The sequence below is a fragment of the Helicoverpa armigera genome, chromosome 9, assembly GCF_030705265.1.
Source record: "Helicoverpa armigera isolate CAAS_96S chromosome 9, ASM3070526v1, whole genome shotgun sequence".
Lineage (NCBI taxonomy): Eukaryota > Metazoa > Arthropoda > Insecta > Lepidoptera > Noctuidae > Helicoverpa > Helicoverpa armigera.
The window spans coordinates 3370131-3393538 of NC_087128.1; the positions used below are offsets into that span (position 1 = coordinate 3370131).

At 33.9% G+C, this 23408-nt stretch overlaps 2 protein-coding genes across 3 annotated transcripts; one reads left to right on the forward strand and one right to left on the reverse strand.

Moving 5' to 3' along the window:
* The first annotated feature begins 80 nt into the window (after positions 1-80).
* LOC110371522 (uncharacterized) lies at positions 81-12206 on the forward strand. Its single transcript, XM_021327843.3, has 7 exons — positions 81-420; positions 652-791; positions 1570-1729; positions 2870-3082; positions 5400-5558; positions 5998-6132; positions 10075-12206. Exons 1-7 carry the CDS (start codon positions 271-273, stop codon positions 10231-10233), a joined length of 1116 nt encoding a protein of 371 aa, XP_021183518.2. The 5' UTR covers positions 81-270; the 3' UTR covers positions 10234-12206.
* Positions 12207-13563: 1357 nt separating this feature from the next.
* Positions 13564-23367, reverse strand: LOC110371547 (probable nuclear transport factor 2). Of its 2 annotated transcripts, XM_064036438.1 has the most exons (6): positions 23231-23367; positions 16051-16249; positions 15651-15722; positions 15317-15415; positions 14906-15039; positions 13564-13958 (listed from the first exon to the last, which is right to left on the reverse strand). In XM_064036438.1, exons 2-5 carry the CDS (start codon positions 16156-16158, stop codon positions 14929-14931), a joined length of 390 nt encoding a protein of 129 aa, XP_063892508.1. In that variant the 5' UTR covers positions 16159-16249; positions 23231-23367; the 3' UTR covers positions 13564-13958; positions 14906-14928. The 2 variants fall into 2 exon arrangements, with proteins under 2 accessions (XP_063892508.1, XP_063892507.1); XM_064036437.1 differs by lacking the exon at positions 14906-15039.
* Between the last annotated feature and the right edge of the window lie 41 nt (positions 23368-23408).

Consider the following 23408-nt stretch of genomic DNA (forward strand, 5'->3'; position numbering starts at 1 on the left):
AATAAGTTGGAACATATAAATAATTTTTCTTTAAAGTTACTATTTTACTTTTTTTCTTCTCCGTACTAAACCTAGGGGCATCTCTATGGCTGTCAAAACATGAAAGAGACGAACTGAAAGAAGAGGTCCATTGCGATATTACGATTATTGGTAGAATATTGTAAAATTCGTAGCCGCTGGATACTGAGTTTAAACAGTTTGTGTTTTGTGTGGAAGTTGAATTGATAAATGATAGATAAAAACTAGTTTTCATGTTCATTTTCGGTTTGAATGATCAAAATGTGGGACTCACCATACTTGAGTTGTTTGGTTCTGTATATATTTTCGTTCCAAATTATTGTGATAAATTCACGCACATCTAATGTTTGGAAATTGAACCCGGAAGAAGACCAGATCGTTGACGGTACTACTCTGTCTCAGGTCAGTCAGAATTCTAATAATATGTCGGTAAACTTTTATATAATCAATGCACTACATATTCATTAAACGTATGTACCTTTCATTCTGATATTCTAGACCTTATTATGCCCGTGTTTGCCTTGAATTAATTTTCATTAATGTATTGATTATTCTTAATATGTATTTGTACCATAAGGATGCACAATGACCATGTTTTGTAAGAAAAATAATTTAACAGTAAACATATTTTAGGATGACTCTGAAAAAGCGAGAATGGGTGAAGAGGACCCTGTCTTCAACATAATAACATCTACAGTGTACTATGGGAACACATGGACTAAACATGGCTTTGATATGTTTTGCACAGATTGTCAAATATATGAGCAACAAAGGTACATTTTTCCCCTATTATGTAAATGAAAACATCATGTATTTATCTTATTTTGTTGTGCCTTGGTCAGAGGGTTATCACACCAGCAACATTTTCTAAGGATCCTTGAAAAATTAACACATGCTAGACACAAGTGTAAATAATTGCAAATAAGCTGAGATGTTTATAACACTATGTTGAGCTAAACTATGTTTATCAAACCTTGTCATAATAATGGAAAGGAAAAAAGCAACAACCTATCTATATCTAACCTCTGTTGACCACTATTTACTAACCTTCATTTCATTAATAAATCATTAAAATATAAAAATGCTTATGCACTAAAAACCTTCACAAGCTTGGGAATCTTATTATTATTATGCTCAAGGGAAGGTTACAATTATATTCTGCTCATCAAATAGATATTAATATAAATAATGCCACTTAATTTTTAAAGGAGTTTATATTATGCCATAAACAATAAAAGTAAAAAGAACATAATTACTTGGTAAACTATCTACCAGATAAAATTAAATAATAAATTATCTTAGCAGATATTTCCTTCACAACAGCGAAACATTTAACTATTAACCCCCATTTACCTTAAGTTTGCTACAGTTGTAAGCAAATAAGCTGTGTATGAAATATATACATGTCATTTCTGTTTTCTACATGAAGGTGACATAGGACCTGCTCAAAGTTAATGTTATTTACTTTGAGACACTTAGACCAGCCTTCATTTAATATTGATTCATATAACTGCTTTTATTTATTTTTTTATCGTGTATTATTTATTGCAGGGCCGGTGTTGAAAATAGTGATGAAAGCACAACGTCTGAAATGAATGGTGATGTGGACGATGAGTACTTAGATTGCGGTAAAGCTGTCAATTTCACGTACTATGACAACTTGGTTGGTGTGGCCAGGCGTCATAGACATCCTAATGTACCTGAGCCTCAGGTAAATATCAGTAAAGTCTGTATTTATAATCTCATGTCTGTACTATTATTATGAAGCTGATTTGAAAAACTGAAATGTGGTTTGTTTGTTTGACCTCAGTAATCTCAGGCACTACTGAGCTGATTTGAAAAACTGTTTCAGTCTCAGGTTGTCCATTAATTGCGGAAAGCTATAGGGTGGTTTTTAAATGGCGTAGTTCGCATGAGATAGTGGTGAAACCATTTGAAGGCCATTCAAATAATAATGACCAGACACACCCATTGCATTATCATCAAATGTCATTACTGTATAAAAGTACAATTATCAAAATATATTGATAAACAATAAACAGTTTATCTTTAGAGTTTAAGGCTTTATTCCTGTTTTTCAGTGTCATTTTATGATTTAGTTTTTGATGATTATATGACATGATAAGATTACTTATTATCTTAAACAAATAAAAACTCTTTTATTTGAGTATATTTCAATGTTGAAACACATAATTGTTGCCAGTTAACAGAACAGTGAAGTTCCATTACCATTGATATTTATGTATTCTAAAAATGTTAAAGGAAGGATATGAATCAAAACAAGATGTTGTTATAATGCTTCAGTAACAAAAGTTTTAAATAGTTTTATTTGCCCAGTTAATTCTAGTTAGAGGAAAATATTGTATGTTACAGTAAAATATTGTAAATATTAGTATTCGTCCATGTTTCCTTTCAGCATCTATATTTATTGTTATCAATATTTTACCACATGAATAAATAAATTGGATTTATTATTATAGGCGTAGTTGCCACCTACTGTGGTTGTACCCGTGTCCCGGGGTCAGTACACCAGGATAATATTTGCCTGTATGTTATTCTGATATTAAAGCTAAATTACTGCCAAGTTTCATCAAAATACTACTTTTTATCTGGATGAGAGTTCTCAAATTATTTCCTAAAGCGAGCAAAATTGCTGGCAGAAGCCAGTTAAACATATGCCTGAAACATGGTCCGTTTTTTTTTTACACCATTGGTTAGGCCGCGTACGACAAAAAAAGGTTCCAATTTTAAATATTTGTGAATGTGTAACACGTGTTTGTAAACGCAACCACAATAAACAAATTCCTTGCAGAGTCGATAAAGAAGGTTATAATGTCGATTATTATTTTAGGTGTCGCTAATATTCCCAAAGAAGAAATCAAACGGTTTGTCGCCGTCTGAAATCAATGGCTTCGAGAAGCGTCTAAAGAAAGCAAAGCGGGAGAAGCCGAAGTCAGTACAATTGTACAACCAAATCGGAAACTTCTGGAGAATCAAGGGCGATACGAGGCAGTCTATCGAGTGCTTCAGGCGGGCACTCGCTGTGTCACCTTATAATGCGGAAGTAAGTAAAATAACTCCCTTAACTAGATAAAGAAAATAGGTCCTCGAGCGCGGCTGTCTGTTCGCCGACAAAAAACGAATGCACGGGCATACATGGGGATGGTTTAAATACCCGGCTGTACGTAACCGGGGCAGGTCTTTGGTATTAAGTTATTTGTAAGTTTTCCTTCAAGCTACAAATGACAATTTAACAGTTTAGGAACAAAAAATTCGCAGGTGCTGCTGTGAGAGTTGATATTAAAACAAGGACAATGTAAAATTGACCAATATGACCTACTTTGAAGTCTTTTTTACCGTTGTCCGACTTATCGCGAAAAAAATATATTTCTTAATCAAAATAATGAGTTTGATATGTATCTAAATCTCCTGCTACTTCAACAGAGTATTGGTTATGCTTTCGTGTCCAAATCTAAACATAAATATCTATGATTTTTATTAATTTTATTTAACCATGAAATCAGAAAATATGGGAGGACAGAGAACGCCACCTTGGGGTACACCCGCAGTATTCTTGCACCAGTTAGAGGATAAGTTTATTGTATAAGGAAGTTAAGGCGGCATTCACAATGCTGTTCTAGCAGAAATATGTTAAACAATAACAACTGCGGAATGTCTAGGAATCAGCAGAAATCGCGCACCAGTAGGTACATAAAATATCTTGTACTTTTTCTGTTTTACTCGTAATCTGCTGTTATCCCATAAAGTGGGAGTTATACACTGTCACCATTAGTTATAAAGGCACGGTCATGGTGAATATTTGAATTAAATTGAGCATAAAAACATTAGGTATACTTTTACTTTATAAAAAAAAAAAACAATAGTCTGTCACGGTCAAACTTGAATAGCCAATGCAAATGTCCATAAAAACTTCAGATAATAATTAGGTCCTACGCTATGTTAAGTTCAAAAGTAATTTATTTTATGAAGGTACTTAAACAAGCAAAAGGTTGCATGTCTTCCTCTTGCATAGTAAGAGAAATTTTATAGTCAAATAAACGACCTTTTAATTCCAATAAAAAACGTAGTTAACAGGTACAAACGACGGCAGCTGTAACAGATTAGATATTTTTCTGGAAAGAAATATTTGCTCAATAGGCCATAAAAATCGTGGATCATGGAGACACGTGGATCTAGAGTAAAGTTACGAACAATGACAAGTTCTATAAATACATAAGTAGGTAGTCACATAAATATGACCGTAGGGCCGGTTGCTATAACAGGTTTCATTGTTTGTAGGTCACTTTTTATTATCCCGCAGCCATTTGTCATCTAATTAATTACTTCACACAACCGGCTGTGTTGTTTTGTTATATTTGTGACCAATTTATAAGGAAAGTCAATACTGTAATGTATTGATTGTTCCAACTTCCACGTCATTGACATCGTATATTGTGGGATAATGTATTAGGCGCGGACAGGACAGCGCGTTATTAGGCATAATAAGTTATGATCGTAAAGTGGGTATTTTTACCTCTAGCACGTAGCTACGGGTAGGCTCTTTTAAGTAATCAAAACAATAGCTAGGCCTACAGATTATTTTACTATTTATTCACGGATTGGGTACCTACTTTATGTATAATGCTCGGAATAATATTATTATTATACCGTGCCTATATTAAATGCGAGATACAATAAATGACACACAGTTTAACATGATTTACATTGCGTAGGTCATTCGTAGGGTTTCACAGCAGATGTGTAAAGATTATTTTCCTGTATCTATAACTCCTACAAGCCGTAAAATACAATAAACAACGATATTACTTCAAACCCAGTTCGGTTCTTCCCAAAACTTTACGATCAAAATTTCTCAGAATTTTGAAAATTAATCTCCAAATTCTGAGAAAATTATTTATATTCCATAATATGACTCACTATACGTATAGAAGTAAACCCTTCTATGATAAAGACGCCTAAATAATAAGGAAAAAGGATTTCGAATTAACATTTGTCCAATTTTAAATAAGTAATTATGTGAACATTTGTTGTCTCGATTTCCGCTGAAAACTTAAGCATGAATACGACACTGTTAATGAAGTTTAGAGGTCAATTAAGTTTGATAAAATCTTGGCCTTTTACTTGTTAAGTTGACTTATACTTAGTCAAACTTAGACATACAATTATGTTACAATCAGGCCTTAGATTGGTCAAATTCTGGGTCTCCTCTGTATTGTACGGGAATAGATTTCCTCTCAATTTAAAACTGAAAAAAAAAAACATACAAGCATCCAAATTGAGACCCTCCTCCTTTTTGTGAAGCTAGTTAAAGAATATATTTAAGGTACATAAGATCTAATACTGAATGTTTTTCACACTAGGTCCTGCTAAACCTAGCAAGGGTGCTATTCACCTTGCAATACTTGGACGACGCGATCTACCTGACGCGGCGGTCGCTAGAAGTCCAGCCGCCGGACCGCAGCGCGTGGCAACAATACTTCACGCTCGGCGAAATATTCAAGGCATATGGACATTATCAGGTGTGTATGACGACGATTTTGATTTTAGAACTCTGCTATTAACAAGAACCTTCGTATTTTGAAGCCTCTTTGCTGTGGCACAAATCGCTCTTGGATATAAAACTTTTTGGTCTATTTCACGGAATTGTGCAGTGTGGACAGAGCTTTGTAATAAATTTGTTATAGAATAGTTCTGTCAAATGTAAAAACTAAGGGGTTCAAGTAGATAGATACAATAACAAATTAACCCCAAATAGAAGAATTCACGACTTGCTTTGAAGGCACATAATTGAAGACCCAAAGTTAATATGCCACTTTATCCTGCCATTAAGAATTTTGTACAACATGTAGTTAGAGAACTCCCTATAATCTAGATTCTGCTTTGACCTATCATAACAATACTTGCAAAACATACTTCATTGCTGCTTTAAAAGGTGTGTGACTATAAACCCTTGTTTAGGAAGCGGCAATGCACCTGAGACACGCTCTCGACTTGAAACCGGACTACGAACCCGCTTTAGCCGCACTCAAAGACATCGAGAACACACCGGAGGCATCAGTGCATGTGTATACGCTCCTTATTATTGTGTGTTTGGTAAGCCTGTGTTTTTATAGTACTTCATATAAATATTTATTAATTTTTTGGAACAACAAATGGAAACAATGGCGAATCTGGGATACTTTAACAACAATTTTAGCGATTTCTGTCGCATCTTTCGGTATTATCATAATTTTTATTGTCTTACTGGGGACACAGATACATAGGGTATGAGCGTTAAACACCATGCTTGCGGAATCTTTTTCTTCTTTCGTACCTACAAGCGATATAATTTCATTAGAAAACCGTTCACAATCCTTACGAATTCTCCGTATGCATCCTCCTTACGTCTTCTCGTTATACAGACTTGACACGCACAACGTATTTACATATTTGAGTCAAGCGTTAATTAAAAGTTAAAAAAATGGTTAATAAACTCTTTTGCAAAAAAAACGGGCACCTATGCGAAATCTTAGTTTTAAGGACTTTACGTGTATTTCAAAGGGTTTTAATGATTTTAGTATGTTTCTAGCATCAAAAGAGTTAGCCGAGCATGCGTGAGAGTGTATTCTAAATTTGAATTTTGTACAATTGCTATGAAATTGGTTAAACCTTGTTTTGGACTAATTGCTAGCAGAAAGTTCGTCGGTGTTTCGAAAAGTTTTTGAAGTGATTTTCAGAAAAATGATAATGCAGTTTTAATTAATGATTAATGTTCTTTTTTGTTGGATCAAAACATTTTTGAAAAACTATGCGTATTTGATAAAATTTTCACCTGCTCTAAATGGGCTATACTGATGGTTGATGGCAATGTTAAGAGTTTCGGTATTTTAGTGTAAAGCGTTCTATTGTTTAGATATTGTACCCACGTGTTTTAAAATATCGCTTTTTCATAAATAAACACTATTTAGAAGAGTATCAGTACTTTGAGCTGCGACAAAACCAATTTAAAGTAAGCAGTGCCGATCACAACTCGTCTCCTATCAGACTTTGACATTTTTAAAAGTCTTGAAATTCTACAAAATACAGAAAATAGCACAAAAACTGTGAGCACGAGGTCTTAAGGTCTCGTAATCACTGATTTTAAACAACCTCGTCTCTTGGGAAACTCCGTAGACCTCTGAAGATCTATGAGTCTGAGCGTTCAAATAGCGTGTTTTCATCCCACGGACATTTTATTAAATAAACTTGCCTACAATGTGATTTTCTGGCATCTACAGCACTTTCTTGCTTAAATCATAACAATAATTGGCTATCTGCTCATTTCTTAAGAACCATACGTTTGGCCAATAATTTTGAATTCTTGACACCCTTTCAGCTAAATCGTCGTTTAGTAACCCGATACCTATGGAGTTATCGAGAGCTTCAACGCGGCAATAATTTGACTTTTTAGATAGCTTTAACCCTCCTCATCATTTTTCATGTGGTTAATTTTAACATTTATCACAAAATTTGGTATTTTTCAAATGTCCAAGTCCGATAGGAGACGAGTTGTAATCGGCACTGCTTACTTTAAATTGGTTTTGTCGCAGCCATAGGTACTGATACTCTTCTAAATTGTGTTTATTTATGAAAAAGCGATATTTTAAAACACGTGGGTACAATATCTAAACAATAGAACGCTTTACACTTAAATACCGAAACTCTTAACATTGCCATCAACCATCAGTATAGCCCATTTAGAGCAGGTGAAAATTTTATCAAATACGCATAGTTTTTCAAAAATGTTTTGATCTAACAAAAAAGTACATTAATCATTAATTAAAACTGCATTATTATTTTTCTAAAAATCACTTCAAAAACTTTTCAAAACACCGACGAACTTTCTGCTAGCAATTAGTCCAAAACAAGGTTTAACCAATTTCTTAGCAATTGTACAAAATTCAAATTTAGAATACACTCTCACGCATCCTCGGCTAACTGTTTTGATGCTAGAAACATACTACAATCATCAAAACCCTTTGAAATACACGTAAAGTCCTTAAAACTAAGATTTCGCATAGGTGCCCGTTTTTTTTGCAAAAGAGTGTATATTCCGTGGGAATGTCGCGTGTCATTAAGATATTTGAATTGATATGCAGCGTTAAGCGCGAATGAATTATTGAAAGCTATCTCTCGTAGTCATTTTCGTTATAAGTTTGCTGATGATAGGTATTAACTTTAAGAATTCAGTACCTATCTCCTTCGGAATGCTAAACTAAATAATAATTTCGACTCACTTTTTAATGTGGTCAAATTTTCTGATTAAGAAAATCAAAATTGATTTCTGTGTGAAAAAATGTGCAACAAAATGTGTCCTTAGAGAAGTCAATATTTAAAGCAAACACAAAACTAGAAACAGTGTAACAACAACGATTGTTTATCAAAAAGTAAATGATAATATTACAACATATCATATCATTTGTTACGTGACCGCAACGGAAGCAAGGTTTACCATATCCGAAGCCACAATGTTGCATACAAACATACGAACAGTTTGTTTATTGTCATCCCGACAAATATGTGTGCTATGTTGATGTTGCTGCCGATTTCGGCTGTTCGATACAACAGTCAACATTCTTGTTCACCACGTCAGTTTTTTGACTGTTTCTACGCAACTTGACTATGATACGTATCGGTATAGTCAAGTATTCAACTATTGCAGTTTCAAGGGTACTACTTTCTGCTCCCGGATAAATGTAGCCGATGTCCTTAGATTTTAACTATCTGAGTATCTTTCATTTAGGATATTGGTTGAGTAGTTTTGACAGACAGACAGAGTTATTTTCGCACTTATGACATTAGTAAAGATATTACTTGTGATCTGCTAAGTTGTGTTATAATTTTTGTTGCATCCATATCGCCACGCGTCCGCATTTCTGAGAGACGTGCGTGTCATAACTAGGACTGATTGCATTTTATTTGGTACATTATGTTCCTAAATCAATTTCCAAAGCAAAGTTGTAAGTTGTTGTTGGGAACAAGTAGAGCGGGTTTTACGAAAATTCCCAGCATCGTAGAAAGATTACGTAGGTATACCACTGTCGGTGTAACTGGACGTAACAATAAAATTAGGTCACCAACCCCATAGAATATCTTAACAATAGAACGATCCCTCATTGCATGGCCGTGAAGACACATACCTAACCTACCATAAATACCTATGTACATCAGATTTTAATCGCAGTCAGATGTAAATGTAGCTGAACAAATCTAAATTTTGAAAATTGCGAATCACATATGGATTTTCGTCGGTAAATTACCAAAGTATTTATTACTTTTTTTAATGTTTTAGGATGCGAAGTAAATTCTTTGTTAGGCACGTTTGTCAATTTTGATTTGTCCAGCTACTTTTGTCGCGCTGACCGTATCTACAAACTTGCAAATAACCGCTCATGCTAAATGAATTAAGTGATGTCACCCTATCCTAAATGTTTCTGTTATTTTCCTTCCTTAAATGCTGTAATCTTTTATGATTCATTTCGGTTTTTGGATTTAGTTGTGGTATTTTCCTTTATTGGGTACCTATTTATTTGTTTAATTTGAGTAACTGTGTTGGTTGTGTGATACGGGTACCTAATATTTAGCACAGCACTGATCTGTCTGATAGTGCCGTTGAACATACATTATAGTGGGCAATTGCTATATTTACCATCCAAAAAATCCAACACAATAAAAATATGCAGGTATTATAAATCCATGAATATTCAATCAAATGCCTACGTAAAAAAGTGAAATCGGAAATCGTTAAGATGTTACTACGCATTACGCAAATATTACCTACGTCTGATTGTGAAGTGTTAATTTGTTTGCAAATAATAGCCAATGTTCAAATATTTCAGTTTTTGCACATTTTCTGTTTTATGACAACATAATTTAGATTTACATCGTGATTCGGTATTTGATCCATTAGGTATTGAAGCGACAATTACCCCAACGATTGTTTTGATAATACTTGTCGAAATATGTGTAGAATTTCATTATCAAATCAATTAATTATTTAATCTTAACATGTTACAGGTGATGGGAGTTTTACTGGTCATACTGTCATCAGTAGACAGCGGGGGCGATGTTGAAGAGCACAAGACTCAAAGGCATTTCAACCGAGCTATGGCGATGCGGTCCCTCCGAGGCGTGGCCCTGCCTGGCTCCCGCGGACGCAAGAAAGGAGGCTCCTAAACACAATACTAGCGATAAAACTGAGTTTATGATCTTTGGTCGTGTTCCTAAATTGATTTGTTAACTTTTTTATGTGTAAACTTTTCAGAACATAGTGTTCGAAATTTGAAAGTGACATTTGTGTTTTTTTTTCTTGTGTTCTGATAAGTTTTTATGTTCGGGAAGAAATTGTCTGTGGTAATAATGATGAGTCTGCAGATAGTTCTACCAAATAGAAACTGAAATCCCAGTTTTGTTAGTTCTTAAGTTCTTTTTAAACTTATGAAGGATCCCAGTGTTGGCAATATTTTTTTACGCCATCGGATCCGTGTTGTTGTTTTGTTTGAAGGAGATCGTAAACTCAGTGCGTATGAACAACTCTCATTACAAAAATTTAAGGCTTGATAAAACAAATTACGAGTGATGTTGTCGTATAGTAACAATGTTTTTATTATAATCGCTATTGGTGACCCGTGGGATTCAACCGAAATGGATGTTGTGGTACTGTTCTCTTAAATTAAGTTTTTTTTTTTATTTGTACCAAAAATAACATTTTGTATTTCATCAAGTTAACTTTGGAAGAAGGTTGTGAGATGTTGATATTCTTGAAAAAAGAGCCCGAAGGAGCACTTAGTATATGCGCATCTCTTTTACAAATTTCATTTCATTTGAACCATACTTTTTGCTGTGTATTCCCAATCTATCATTCTATACGTAAACTAGTATTGACGAAGGGGCAACTAATCTTGTGCGGTAAAAACTTTCTATAAGTGAGAATATAACAATATTATATGCCTATCTCCATCCCAGTGTAAATCACCTGACACCACCCCTACCACGAAATTGTCCTCTTGTTGCGGTATCAAATGAATGATTGATTCATATAGCACGTTTTCTTTATAACTTTGTATGATCACATCTACTGCAGTCCAAAGTTGGCTCAGACTCCCCGACATTTTAAGAACAAACTGAAAATTGACAGCCTAGTGAGCGCTGGACGCACCCCTAGGTTATCAGTACCGATATCGGTGATATACATGTTTGTAATAGACTTCAAAACTTGTTTCTATTTATGTAAATTTCAGTTGCACTTAGTATTGGGAATGGCGAGAATAGTTAACTTGATGACAATATATCTGCCCTATTGTGTTGTGATTATGACTAACTAGAGATGCTACGACAAAATGTTAATGGCTGGTTGTGCTAATAACTTATTAATATTATATTTATGTACTTACAGTTTAATGGAACAGTACTATCAATCAGAGGCTAATGTACAAATATTCTTTATGTAACGTGACCAAAACGGTCTTGCCATGTCTTATTTTGATCTCTGCTTTGTAGTCTTCATCACGTCGCGGTAATACTGACGTGGTGTACCTTTATAGCAGTTTGGAAATATATTACAAAATGGCTTTTCATTATATTTACCTTTTATAAAAATACAATCTACAAATCCGCTCCGTTCTCGTTTAATATATTTGTATCTTAAGATAAGAAAGTTCTTATTTTTAACAGGAATAAATGCTTTGGTAAGCAATAATAGAATACTATTTGTAGCTAGTTTGTAATATTCGAATATTGAACAAGCTCGAATTTCAAGTTACTGTTATAAAGCGGAGGTAAAATGTCGAATAATACTGTAGAGTGGAGTATTCCACCGATGAACAATAAAACTGCTATGTATGGGAGAACACGTAATCCGTCAAGTTCACGAAGTCAGAGCTGGTAATGGCGTGCCTGCCTTGCAACGAGCGTATCACTTTTGCAACCTAGTCATTCACTTAGACAAGTTTGGCTCGATGTCGGAGCCTTGTGTGTGTATTTTGTTTAGTAGTGCATGCAAATAAAACTTGTTAAGTGTTCGTAGCGTCTAAGGATTTAAAACGGAGGAGCAAGTCTTAAATTCGAGATTGGTAAAAAAATGTACCTGTTTTCAATGGTTCTTTTGTTAATTTTTGACTATTTATAATACATGATTGTCCTAGCATCTATTTCTGTATTTTTTTCCAAACCCTACCTACCTTTAATTTTTATGCTGAAGTTGAAAAACAATCCAAGAGCAAAGATGTCATTTGAATACATTAATCTCAAGTTACGCCACAATACCGCAGCAAGTCCTTGTTATTTGGCAAGTAATCCAATATGAATATGACTGAGATGTTGTGATATAAAGGGACATGCTTACACTCGTGGACTTAACTAAAATTGAAATGATCGCACAATCGTTTAGTTGCACTACAGTTATTTCATGTTACATATGCAATGTGTTTGTGGGTTGCCGTAAGATTTTTACATTTTGGCTGTTATGTAACCATAGCGACGACGTTGCATCAACATGTTTTGCTCTAACCTGCAGGTTTGTGTCATTATTTTTAGAAAGTCATTATTATCCTTACTATCCTTACTAATATTATAAATCGGAAAGTGAGTTTGTTTGTTTGTTTGTTTGTTCCGCTTTCACGCCGTAACTACTGAAGTGATTGCTTTGAAATTTTGCAGACGTAAAGTTAGAAGTCCGGATTAAATAATAGGGTACTTTTTATCCCGAAAAAAATAGATATTCCCGAGGGAAAACAAAAATATTGTTTGCTTGATGGATGGATTGTAGATGGCGCTGTGTGTCGTTTAAAACAAGGTAATATATTGCAAACGAATATAAACATGTAGGTACATTTAGAAGCTAAATGATACGATAATGGGGTGCCTTCTCATAAATTAAAACTAAAAGTAGGTGTTCCGGTGATGCTCATGCGTAATCTCGATGCCCCTAGACTGTGTCATGGTACCAGGCTGCGTGTCACTCAGCTTGGGCGGAACATTATTACAGACACTATTTTAACTGGCGCAGCAAAGGGTGAAAGTGTACTCATTCCTCGGATTCCGATTATTCCAACAGACCTCCCATTTAAATTTAAAAGACTACAATTTCCTATAAGGGTTTCATTTGCAATGACCATTAATAAAGCACATGGCCAAACTAAGGGTTGCTGGAGTACACTTAGAAAAACATTGTTTTTCGCATGGTCAGCTCTATATAGCGTGTTCCCGGGTTTCCAGTGCCCAAAATCTGCATGTTTTTGCTCCACAAGGGAAAACGTATAATATAGTGTACCATTCAGTTTTGGTTTAACAACTAATCGTATCCAGCGTTACATCGCGCTTCTTAGATTTTTCTGTGGGAATGAGAAGTTTTCTTATAGTTGTGATTTATACCGCAATATAACCGAATTCCACGCGGGCGAAGCCGCGGGCGGAAAGCTAGTTCATAATAAACGGGATAAGCAGAAATTCCTCTGAATAGTTGGCTTATTTTGAGAAGGTTATAAGGGAAATTATAAAAAACGATCATGAGTAAAAAATTATAATGTATTTATTATAAAATGTATACATGTAACTGAAAAAAGAGTCCGCCGTACTTGCTTACTTAAGCCATCTCAAACATCTAAGCAGAAAATGAATGCCAAATATTCAATATTATGATAATGTACAATTTGAATTTTTTAAACGATAGGCAATTGATCAATACTTATACCTAGTTAACCAAAACAATAGCTGTTCGAAATAGCGTGGCGACCATATTAGTAAGTATGGATTTTCTTGATCGATTTCATATTGAAGCTTAGAAATTAGGCGGCTATGTCGTGGATGCCTAAGCGAAATAGGTCGTGCTGTACAAAGAATGAGTCTCCCAGTGGCTTCAGAACAAATGTTTGCATGTACGGGTGTGGAGGGTCGTCGTCGCACTGAAATCAACACACATTTACATTACAATACTGAACAATGTCTTTGACATTCAACTCTACTGGTTAACGTTATGTATGGAGTAAATATTAAGAAGCCAATATTAATTCACACCCAAATTAATTAGCACAAGGATGCATTCTGGCACTTCATTAGAAGAAAGTGAGAAGTTAGATCAATATTGCAACTCAATAAAAAAACATGAATGCCTGAAGAGGTCAGAAATCTAAGAAAAATGTGATATGGATTATTAATTACAGTTGTTATCAAAAAAGCAGAAACAAAGGTCAACAGTACTGTTCATAACATCAGGACATAAACATACATACAGTGCATGTCAACCTTTACATACCTACTTTTAGAGAGAAAGTTCTGATTACATCAACTACATATATTCTGAAGTAGGGTGGCCTTTAATTTTTGTTCAGTAGGCCGAGAATCAACATTTCATCTCAACATATCAAAAGTCTAACCTACATAGAGACAGCCAATAATCCACCACTTTAAGTGAACTAATTGTATTACATTTACACATGCAAGAAATGGCTTCCGCCTACATCATAGATTGATAATCTTTTCTGATGTAAGCTGCAGCCGAAAATAAAACATCAAAGAACAAAAATATGGTTGCTCAGTTGCATCACTAAAAATTCTACTGACTTGTCAAGCAACAATGCTACCTATCTTTTCAATCTGAACTTGGCCACCTTTAGATATATCTGGGTGCCCAATTTACCATTGTGTGCTTATTCAAGAAATTTATCTGACAATGACTCACATAATCCAATTGTAGGGTAGTTATGTTGCATTGTTAAAGTTCAAGATAAATTAGTATCAACAGAAAATAGAATCCTCATTTATTTACAAGACATGACCTTATTTTAGAAAGGGTTCATGTGCCAAGCAGTGGGGTAGTGCATTATCTAGAAGCACTAGGGTCTACTCTTACTTTGTATCTGTAGATAAAAGTAATTAGACGTTGTGAAGTGCCAGCCTGAACATGTCGTGTTCTACATAGAATGAGTTTGCTATTGGCTTCAGTACAAATGTTTGAAAGTATGCATGTGGTAGATCATCATCCGTCTGTTGCAAATGCAATAACATTATTTATTTAGACTTCAGTCTAGTTTTTCTAGATTCTATTACTTTATGTAAAAGCTTCAGCAAAAGCATTTATAAATTTTAAATATTCATAAATTATTTTTTTAATATCTCAAATTACTGGATGCAGATAGTTTATTTTTAAGGAATTATTTGAGCAAATACCAAGACATGACAAAAAATATGCATATAATTATTACAGCATAATATTATTTTCTTGTTAAGCTATCAATGGATCATAAATATGTTAAGTGTATACCTGGAGCTGCCCAAGCACGTTTATTAGTACTCCACCATCAAACATGGGCTGTGAGTCAACGGCAGTTATAATCCTTCCAATTTTTTGAAATGTCAAACTCTGAAATAAAATAAGAAACTAAGTTACCAACTCATTTTGCGAATTATATTGTGAAAATAGAGAAAATTGTAATGCATATAAATGATCTGTTCAATAGTCTAAAATATATAATTTAAATAAAAGGAAAGCAAGATATGAATTGTAATTAAATTATTTTTATTTTCTGTTCCATCGGACAAGGTAGAGTCATTGAACCGAGATAATTTGATAAGGCTAATGAACTGCAGACACCTACATTTAACTTTTCCATTATTTTAACTGCACCTTGCAACTGTACTCCTTCAAAGGTCATGAATGACGTTTCAACCTGCAATGAGAGACATCAATAACATAATCAATATTGCTGACAGTGGGGCTCCAGGTAGGGTTACACAGTGACTCATTAATTGTTTTGGTTACTTCACCAATAAAAATAATACTAATCCTGCATGTTAGTCACACTTAGATGACAACGTGCAATGATGAAAATATTAAGAAATATATATTTTTACAAGAAGTGAATCTATTTCGGCGGGAGCAACGAGTTAACCTAAAAGTAAAAAAAAAACATCTGTTTTCTCCAAAGTAGCTTTCTTTCCACGCAAACAGCACAAATCCATGAGACTGTACACATTTTAATCAAAGGAAACACTCACATTATACATATTCACTAGGTTTGGTCGTTGTGCCGGATCATCGAACAGTGTGTAATATTGCTGTACAAATCCTTTGCCAATTGCATCGTATTGTGGATTGAGCGCCATTCTGACGATATATATTTAACTAATTTCCACTAAAACACCCTAAAATCACTTTCAATTGTAAACTGCAGGCCTTTTACGGGGCTTTTGCATACCCTGGACCATGGGGATGCAACTGAAGTACAATAATTTTCTGAGGTTTTTTTTTAGAAATGCGCCATCTAGTGACGGATGCCCCGTAACTTGGGTATTTGTACTTCGTTTTAGTCACTAGATGTCACTGCACCTTAGACCGATATTTCATCGATTTAATAACAAATCTAAAAAAAGTTTTGTGATTAGAAATATTAACAAATATTGTAATTAAATAATTTTATGATTTATTTTTAATTCTTTTTTATCTATGAGGACGTCTTAGTTAATCACAATAATCACACTACTTGAAACCACTTGAAACACTGACGATTGACATTGACAGTCGACCATACTTTTAAATTAAACCGTTTTCCGTTTTCTAACGTGTTGGTTTATTCTGAGTGTTATTTTCTGGTTTTTTTATTACGATTGTTGCGTGTTCCTGGACTCTGATACTGACTGCTTCTGTGATTGACCTGGCTTCGTATTTTGGACCTGTGATCTACTGCATTTTCATTGACCCGGCTTTGTATTTTGGAACCTCGATCGACTGCTTTTACATTGACCCGGCACCGTATTTAGGACTAGAAAATGCGTCCAGTGGATCGTCTTAGGGGCGGAATGCCATCAACGTCAAGATATAAGTGCTACTTTGATTGTGACAATGACGGTAAGTTCAAAACTTTTAACTTTATAATGCACGTAATTTATCTTTTGCTGATAGGCTGCACAATATCCATTATTGTCATCCGTGCAATCTGTGGTCATCATAGTCCTTGAGTCATCAAAAATCTAAGATGCACTACCACACACACTCCTGTCCTGACCCTACACAAACAATTGAAACTGCACATTAACTTTATATCCAATCAAAAGACTCGGAATCTACGTATAAGACAAAGCCCGCTCTAGACGACCCTCTGACCAAATAACTTCATCAGGTTTTAAAACTATGATTTTACAGTGGCGTAGCATGGGATTCCGCCGCAGGTATATTTAGCTGCCGGTCAGTGGGTAGTCTTAGGGGCGAGCCCCCTTATTTAGGTACTTATTTAAATTCAAATGACTACAATTTAATAAAATTCTAAAGATGGTTTTGGCAAGAAAGAATTATTATTGATATCGACTCATGACCAGGTGCGGTCTCAGCCCATGATTTTGGGATTCACTAGGGTGCTGGAAGGAATACTTTCAGAAATTGTTACTGGCTCTCTTTGATATGTAGTGCAGCAGTGTGAAAATTTTAGCATCCTACCTAGGATTTTGTTGATTCATACACTAATGATCTATGTATAACTTTGTCGATTCATACAGCATGCAACAATATTTTTTGCAAACTAGGATATGTTAGATTTTCCTTTAAAGCTCAAAAAACATAAAGCCTTGTGTGGACTAAGCATTTATTGTCAAATTAAACGAAAAACAAGCAGATGTAAAAATTCAAGAGCGAGTCGAAAAATTTAGTACCCTGCCTGCCTGATAGGTTAGATCTTCTTTTAGTAGACAAGAAGTTATTGGGAGGTAGGCTAGAAGTATAGATAGATATCTATCTATCTTGTTGTATTTGTTATGGTGGTGGTGGTGGTATCTATACACACTATGTACACCATAACAAATTACAATTTAAAACTTAATAACTAAAAGGGGTGTAACAATGGGTGGTCTTATCGCTAAAAGCGATCTTTACAGACAACCTTTAATGTATAGTGACTCTTCTCAAGAAAATTGTATTATGGGGTGGCATAAATAGGAACTGACAATGTAAAGGCGGCAAAAAATGCCTTTGCCTCTACTGTCAACGCTATCAGCTTCTACTTGGCTTGATGCTGCAGCTAGGCGGCGGTGCCGGCCCCTAGAGTAGCGCCACCCAGGGCCATGGCCCCCTCGGCACCCCCATGCTATGCTACTGTGATTTTATTTACTTCAACTGTGGTGTTCCTGTTCTAGTACTGCTAGACCTCAGCTATTATTTCTAGTGTTAGATTAATATTCAAGGATGGTATCACAGTACATTACTAAAATTTTATACATATGATGATGATATCTATTACGGTATTTTAATGAGAGTGAGTTGTTCATGTATAAAAACTTCTTGATTTCAGGCCCATTGCACCGATTTCCTAAACCTGAATACCCACATTTGGAAAAGTTTAACTCGTGGAAAAAAGTACTAGATAAAGCTTTACAAGAGAAAGGCGACATCTACATTTATAACCAAATTCGATTTTGCGACAGACATTTTGAAGAGTGTTACCGTTCAGCCAGTCACCGACTTACTCCAAATGCAATACCAACTCTAGGTACCTACTATTTAGATGTCTTATGTTATTTAAATCTTAATAGAAACAAAACCACATTTCTTTGCCTTCGCTGTAATAACAAAATTGTTCCTCAAATATTAAATAAAATTTTCTACTGAATAATCTAATCCTAATTAGAAGAAAATAAAATGAATATTATATACCAAAAATAATTGATGCAACATGCTATCTTCTAAGAATTAAATGAATATTGTTCTATATTCTACATAATTATACAGTAACTATAAATAATTTCATCCTTTTGCAGATTTATCTACATTACCAGTTGGTCAAACTCTTGAAGGTCCATCGGGACATGTCGAGGCAGACATGTCGAATTTATTAAACATTTCGCAAGATAAACTTGCTGTCATTGAGCCATCCAGCTCTACCCACTATCATAGTGATGTACAGAATGCATTACAGACAGCTGAACGCCCTAAAGGTAAATATTTTTATTGACAATTGACCTTTGACTTGTAACATTAGGTTTTTCTTTCCATCATCAGGATTCCAATTTGTTTCCACTGTAGGGTCATAAAACTTCTTGCAGAGAGAGAGAGTGGGCATTTAAGCGTACATAGGGAAATAAGGACAGAGAAAGCGACTTTGTTTTATACTATGTAGTGAAGCCTATGTGTTATTACATTTTTTATAAGCTATATTACTGTAAAGTTTCATCTAAATCCGTTTAGTAGTTTTCGCGGGAAAGAGGAACAAACATCCTCACAACATTTATAATATTAGTACTAGTATAGGATTATTTCATACTAACTGCGTCCCGCGGTTTCACCCGCGTATACCGGAATAAAAAATAGCCTATGTCTAATTCCAGGGTATAAGCTATCTACATACCAAATTTCATCCAAAGCCGTTCAGTAGTTTTTTCGTGAAAGAGTAACAAACATCATCCAAACTTACAAACTTTCGCGTTTATAATTTTAGGTAGGATTATTTCCGCACTTGCAGGAATCAATAAATGTAAGACAATAACAAATCTCCGAACTTGTAAACCTGAATTAAATGGATTAATAATAATAACTTGATATAATCCTACAACTTATGTGTCATAATAATTATTCATCCAAATAGCTAGTTCTAACCATCCATACCATTTTTTTTCGTTGGTAGAAAAGGCCCAAAAATGTATGGAGTCTGAATGATCTTCTTTATATCCATTTTTGTTTACCCATAAAATCCCCATAAAAAATATTTATCAAGCTTGTATCTGCTGTTGTAGGGAAGTCTCCACTTTTGTATCTGTTCCTCGAAGCCTACCTATTCCAATCTCTGGTCATAATATAATAACAGAACAATATTATGTAACATATTTTTATCACAATTCTATTAAAACTTTGTGTAACACTATTTCTTTGATCTGAGGTGTAACATAATTTAAATTACAGGTTCTAGGAAAAGAGGGACTTGTCAATATTTAAAACGAGTCGTCACCTCCAAAGAGAAGGAGATAATAAAGTTAAAACAGAAAGTATTGAAGCTGAAAAAGAAATATAAGGAACAAAATAACAAGAAACTCTCTGCAAGGAAAATTTCCACATCAAAATCATTTTTGAAAGAGTTAAATAAAATGCCTGCAACAATAAAAATATTTACTTCCCTCCAAATGAAATGGAAAAAGAAACCACGAGGCAGGCGATTTACATTTAACGAAAAAATCATGGCATTGACCATTTACAAACAGAGTCAGAAAGCTTACAACCTCATGCGAAAAATGTTTGTCTTGCCATCAAAGCGCAGCCTACAAAAAATGTTGAGTAAATTTGAACTGAAACCAGGCTTCAATCCTGATATATTTAAAAATTTAAAAGCTACAGTAGCAAAATTGCCGGCAGAAAAAAAGTTGGTCAATTTACTGTTTGATGAGGTATCATTGGCTCCGGGTGTTTTTTACAACCCTGCCCTAAAACAGATAACTGGTTTTGAAGATTTTGGGCACAGACAAACAAAAAAACTCGCAGATCATGCCTTGGTCTTTATGATCAAGGGTATAAAAAGCAAAGTGAAACAACCTTTATGCTTTTCATTTTGCCAAGGTGCCACGAAAAAGGACGATTTAAAGAAGCTGATCAAAACAATAATAAAAGAAATCTCCAATACTGGATTGATAGTTATTGCCACTATATGTGACCAATCAGCCACAAATATTTCTGTGATAAAAAGTCTTCAAGAAGACACAAAACGCAAATATTTACAAGAGGGTAATGAATATAGGACCCAAGCCTTCGAGTTTGAAGACCAAAAGGTCTTCCCATTATTTGATCCTCCACATCTTTTAAAGGGAATGAGAAATAATTTACTCGCCAAACATTTGAAATTTGTACAAGATGGGAAAACAAAGTATGCAAAGTGGGAACATTTGGAGATGCTGTTGAAGTTAGATGTTGGGGATGATGAAATTAGGCTTGTTAATAAATTAACAGAAAACCATGTTAATAAAGAGAAAATTCCAAAAATGAAAGTGAAATATGCTGCACAAGTTTTCAGCCAAAGGGTATCATCAGCATTGAGATTCTTAGCAAGTAAGTATGCTTTTTATTGTTCTCATTATTTTCTCTATATTTAAAAAAAATTGCTATTAATTTACTAAATTAGATTTTTATTTTTAATTTACATGTTTTTAACCATCTTCATTCTCCACAGACAAATTAGAAAGTTCATTATTTTTCTTTAAAATAATATTAGATGTCCTGGCTACATTTATAAGTTCAAAAATATTTAAAAACAAACAATTGAGATGCTATTTCTCTCGATAAAATTCAAAATAAAAATACAATTCATATCTAATAATTTATCTAAAATTGGCTATGTCAATATTTAAGATGCATAAGATATATTGTTGGAATAACATTATAAATTGAAATGAAATAATAAATTAAAATTATCATATTGAAATAAAATTTGAGACATTATGAAACTACAAAATATAGTTTAATGTTGGTTTCTTACTAATTATATTTACACCCACAACTATTTACTGAACCAACTGATAAAGACGCACAGTAAATCGTTACTGCCACTTTAAAGTTTGTAAGTTTGTGCCTTTTCGACACAGCCGTGAGGCACACCGTTTAATTTTTAATTAAATTTTTGTATTTTGTTTTTATTGTGTCCCCTAATCTGGGTCGAATAAATGTATTTTCTTTCTTTTTCTTTAATTTCGGTCCACAATAGCAAAAGATTGATATGAACTGTATTCTAGTACTTATTTAATATATTGTTTCAGAACACAACCTTCTTCCGGCGGAGTGCGAAGAAACTGCTGATTTTCTACTCATTATGGACAAACTATTTGATTCTTTCAATGGACATTCATATACAGGTGATCCAAAAATTTTCAAGGGGTGTGTAATGAATAATTCTCCTCATTTTAGATTATGGACAGAGGTAGTTCCTATATTGGATTCAATGACTTTTAAAACTATAAAAAAACGGGATGGTACAGAAGAAGTAAGATATGAAAAGTGCCATCCCTTCAAAATTGGATCCACAATATTAAAACGTTTAAAGAAATGTGGGAGTTTTAAAAATCAAATATAAAGTTACTAGCCTTTTAACCAGAAATTTCAATCAGGACCCTCTTGAAAATTTTTTGTAACATTAGAAGTAATGGGATACGAAATGTTAATCCCTCGTGCCTACAATTTATTAATGCGTTCAAAACTTTGTTACTTAATAATTTAAATTCGCCCCATTCTGTAAGTGCCAACTGTGAAAAGATGAAAATAAATCACTGCAATCTTTCAAAGATCTTCTTGCTGAAAAACAAAACAATGAAATTGAATTGGTTAGTGGTGATTTTCCTATTGATTCTTTAATTAATACAATGAACCAAATTAAATGGAATGACTCGATTTTGCATGCCGAATCAAAAAAATATGTAGCAGGATACATTGTAAAAAATCGAAATGTAAAGTGTTCAAAAATGTGGAACATGTACTAATGATATATTAAGAAAGGAAATTGATTTTGAATCATTTAATTATGAAATAGATTATACGAAAAATCCTTATTTAATGCATGTGATGATTTTATAAAATTATTAAATGAAATATATTATATGATTGTTGCATGTTTACGAGATTCACCTGAAATAAAATATCTGAAAGAAAAATGAAATTTTACATCAATTGCCATTGTGATTTTAGTATAATTACTTGTATAGTTCATAAAAATAAATTAATTGATTTTATAATTAATATGTCAATTAATTTAATCATTCACAGTTGGTGCACCGGGGTTAATAGAATAATTAACGGAAAAATAACAAATTTCGATGTAAATGATGAAATTAAGTTACAAGCATTTAAATATTGTAATACACATAAAAAAAGGAAATAAAATATACTTAGCCGATAAATGTACTCTTTATCTTTTGTTTTTTTATTATCTCCCATAATATTATTGACTAGACTAGAAGTTGGAAACTGAAAACTGGAAACTGGAACTGGAAATTGAAATCACTGTTTTAAATTCAATTTACAGTAAATTGAATTTAAAACAGTGATTTCAATTTTCAAATTTAAAAACATATTTAAGAGAACTCTTGAAAAGCGCCATCTACCCTAACCATACATGAAGTAACCACGCCATCTTGTGACGGGGGCCCGTTAACTTTCACGCTAGTAAGTTGTTTTGAACGATGAGTTGCGTATCTATCTCTATATAGTGTATTATCTATGCCCTGGACGAGGCTTTCTTTTTGTCGCACGATAAAAATGGCAAACCGTTTTTGGTGTTGCCCATTGTAACATACTAGAATGACGTTATATCATTCGTTCATTGTGCTAAAAGCTTCTGCTTCCAGCGTATAGTAAATGGAATACTTTAAAAAACTAACAGATTATCTCTGAATTCTAC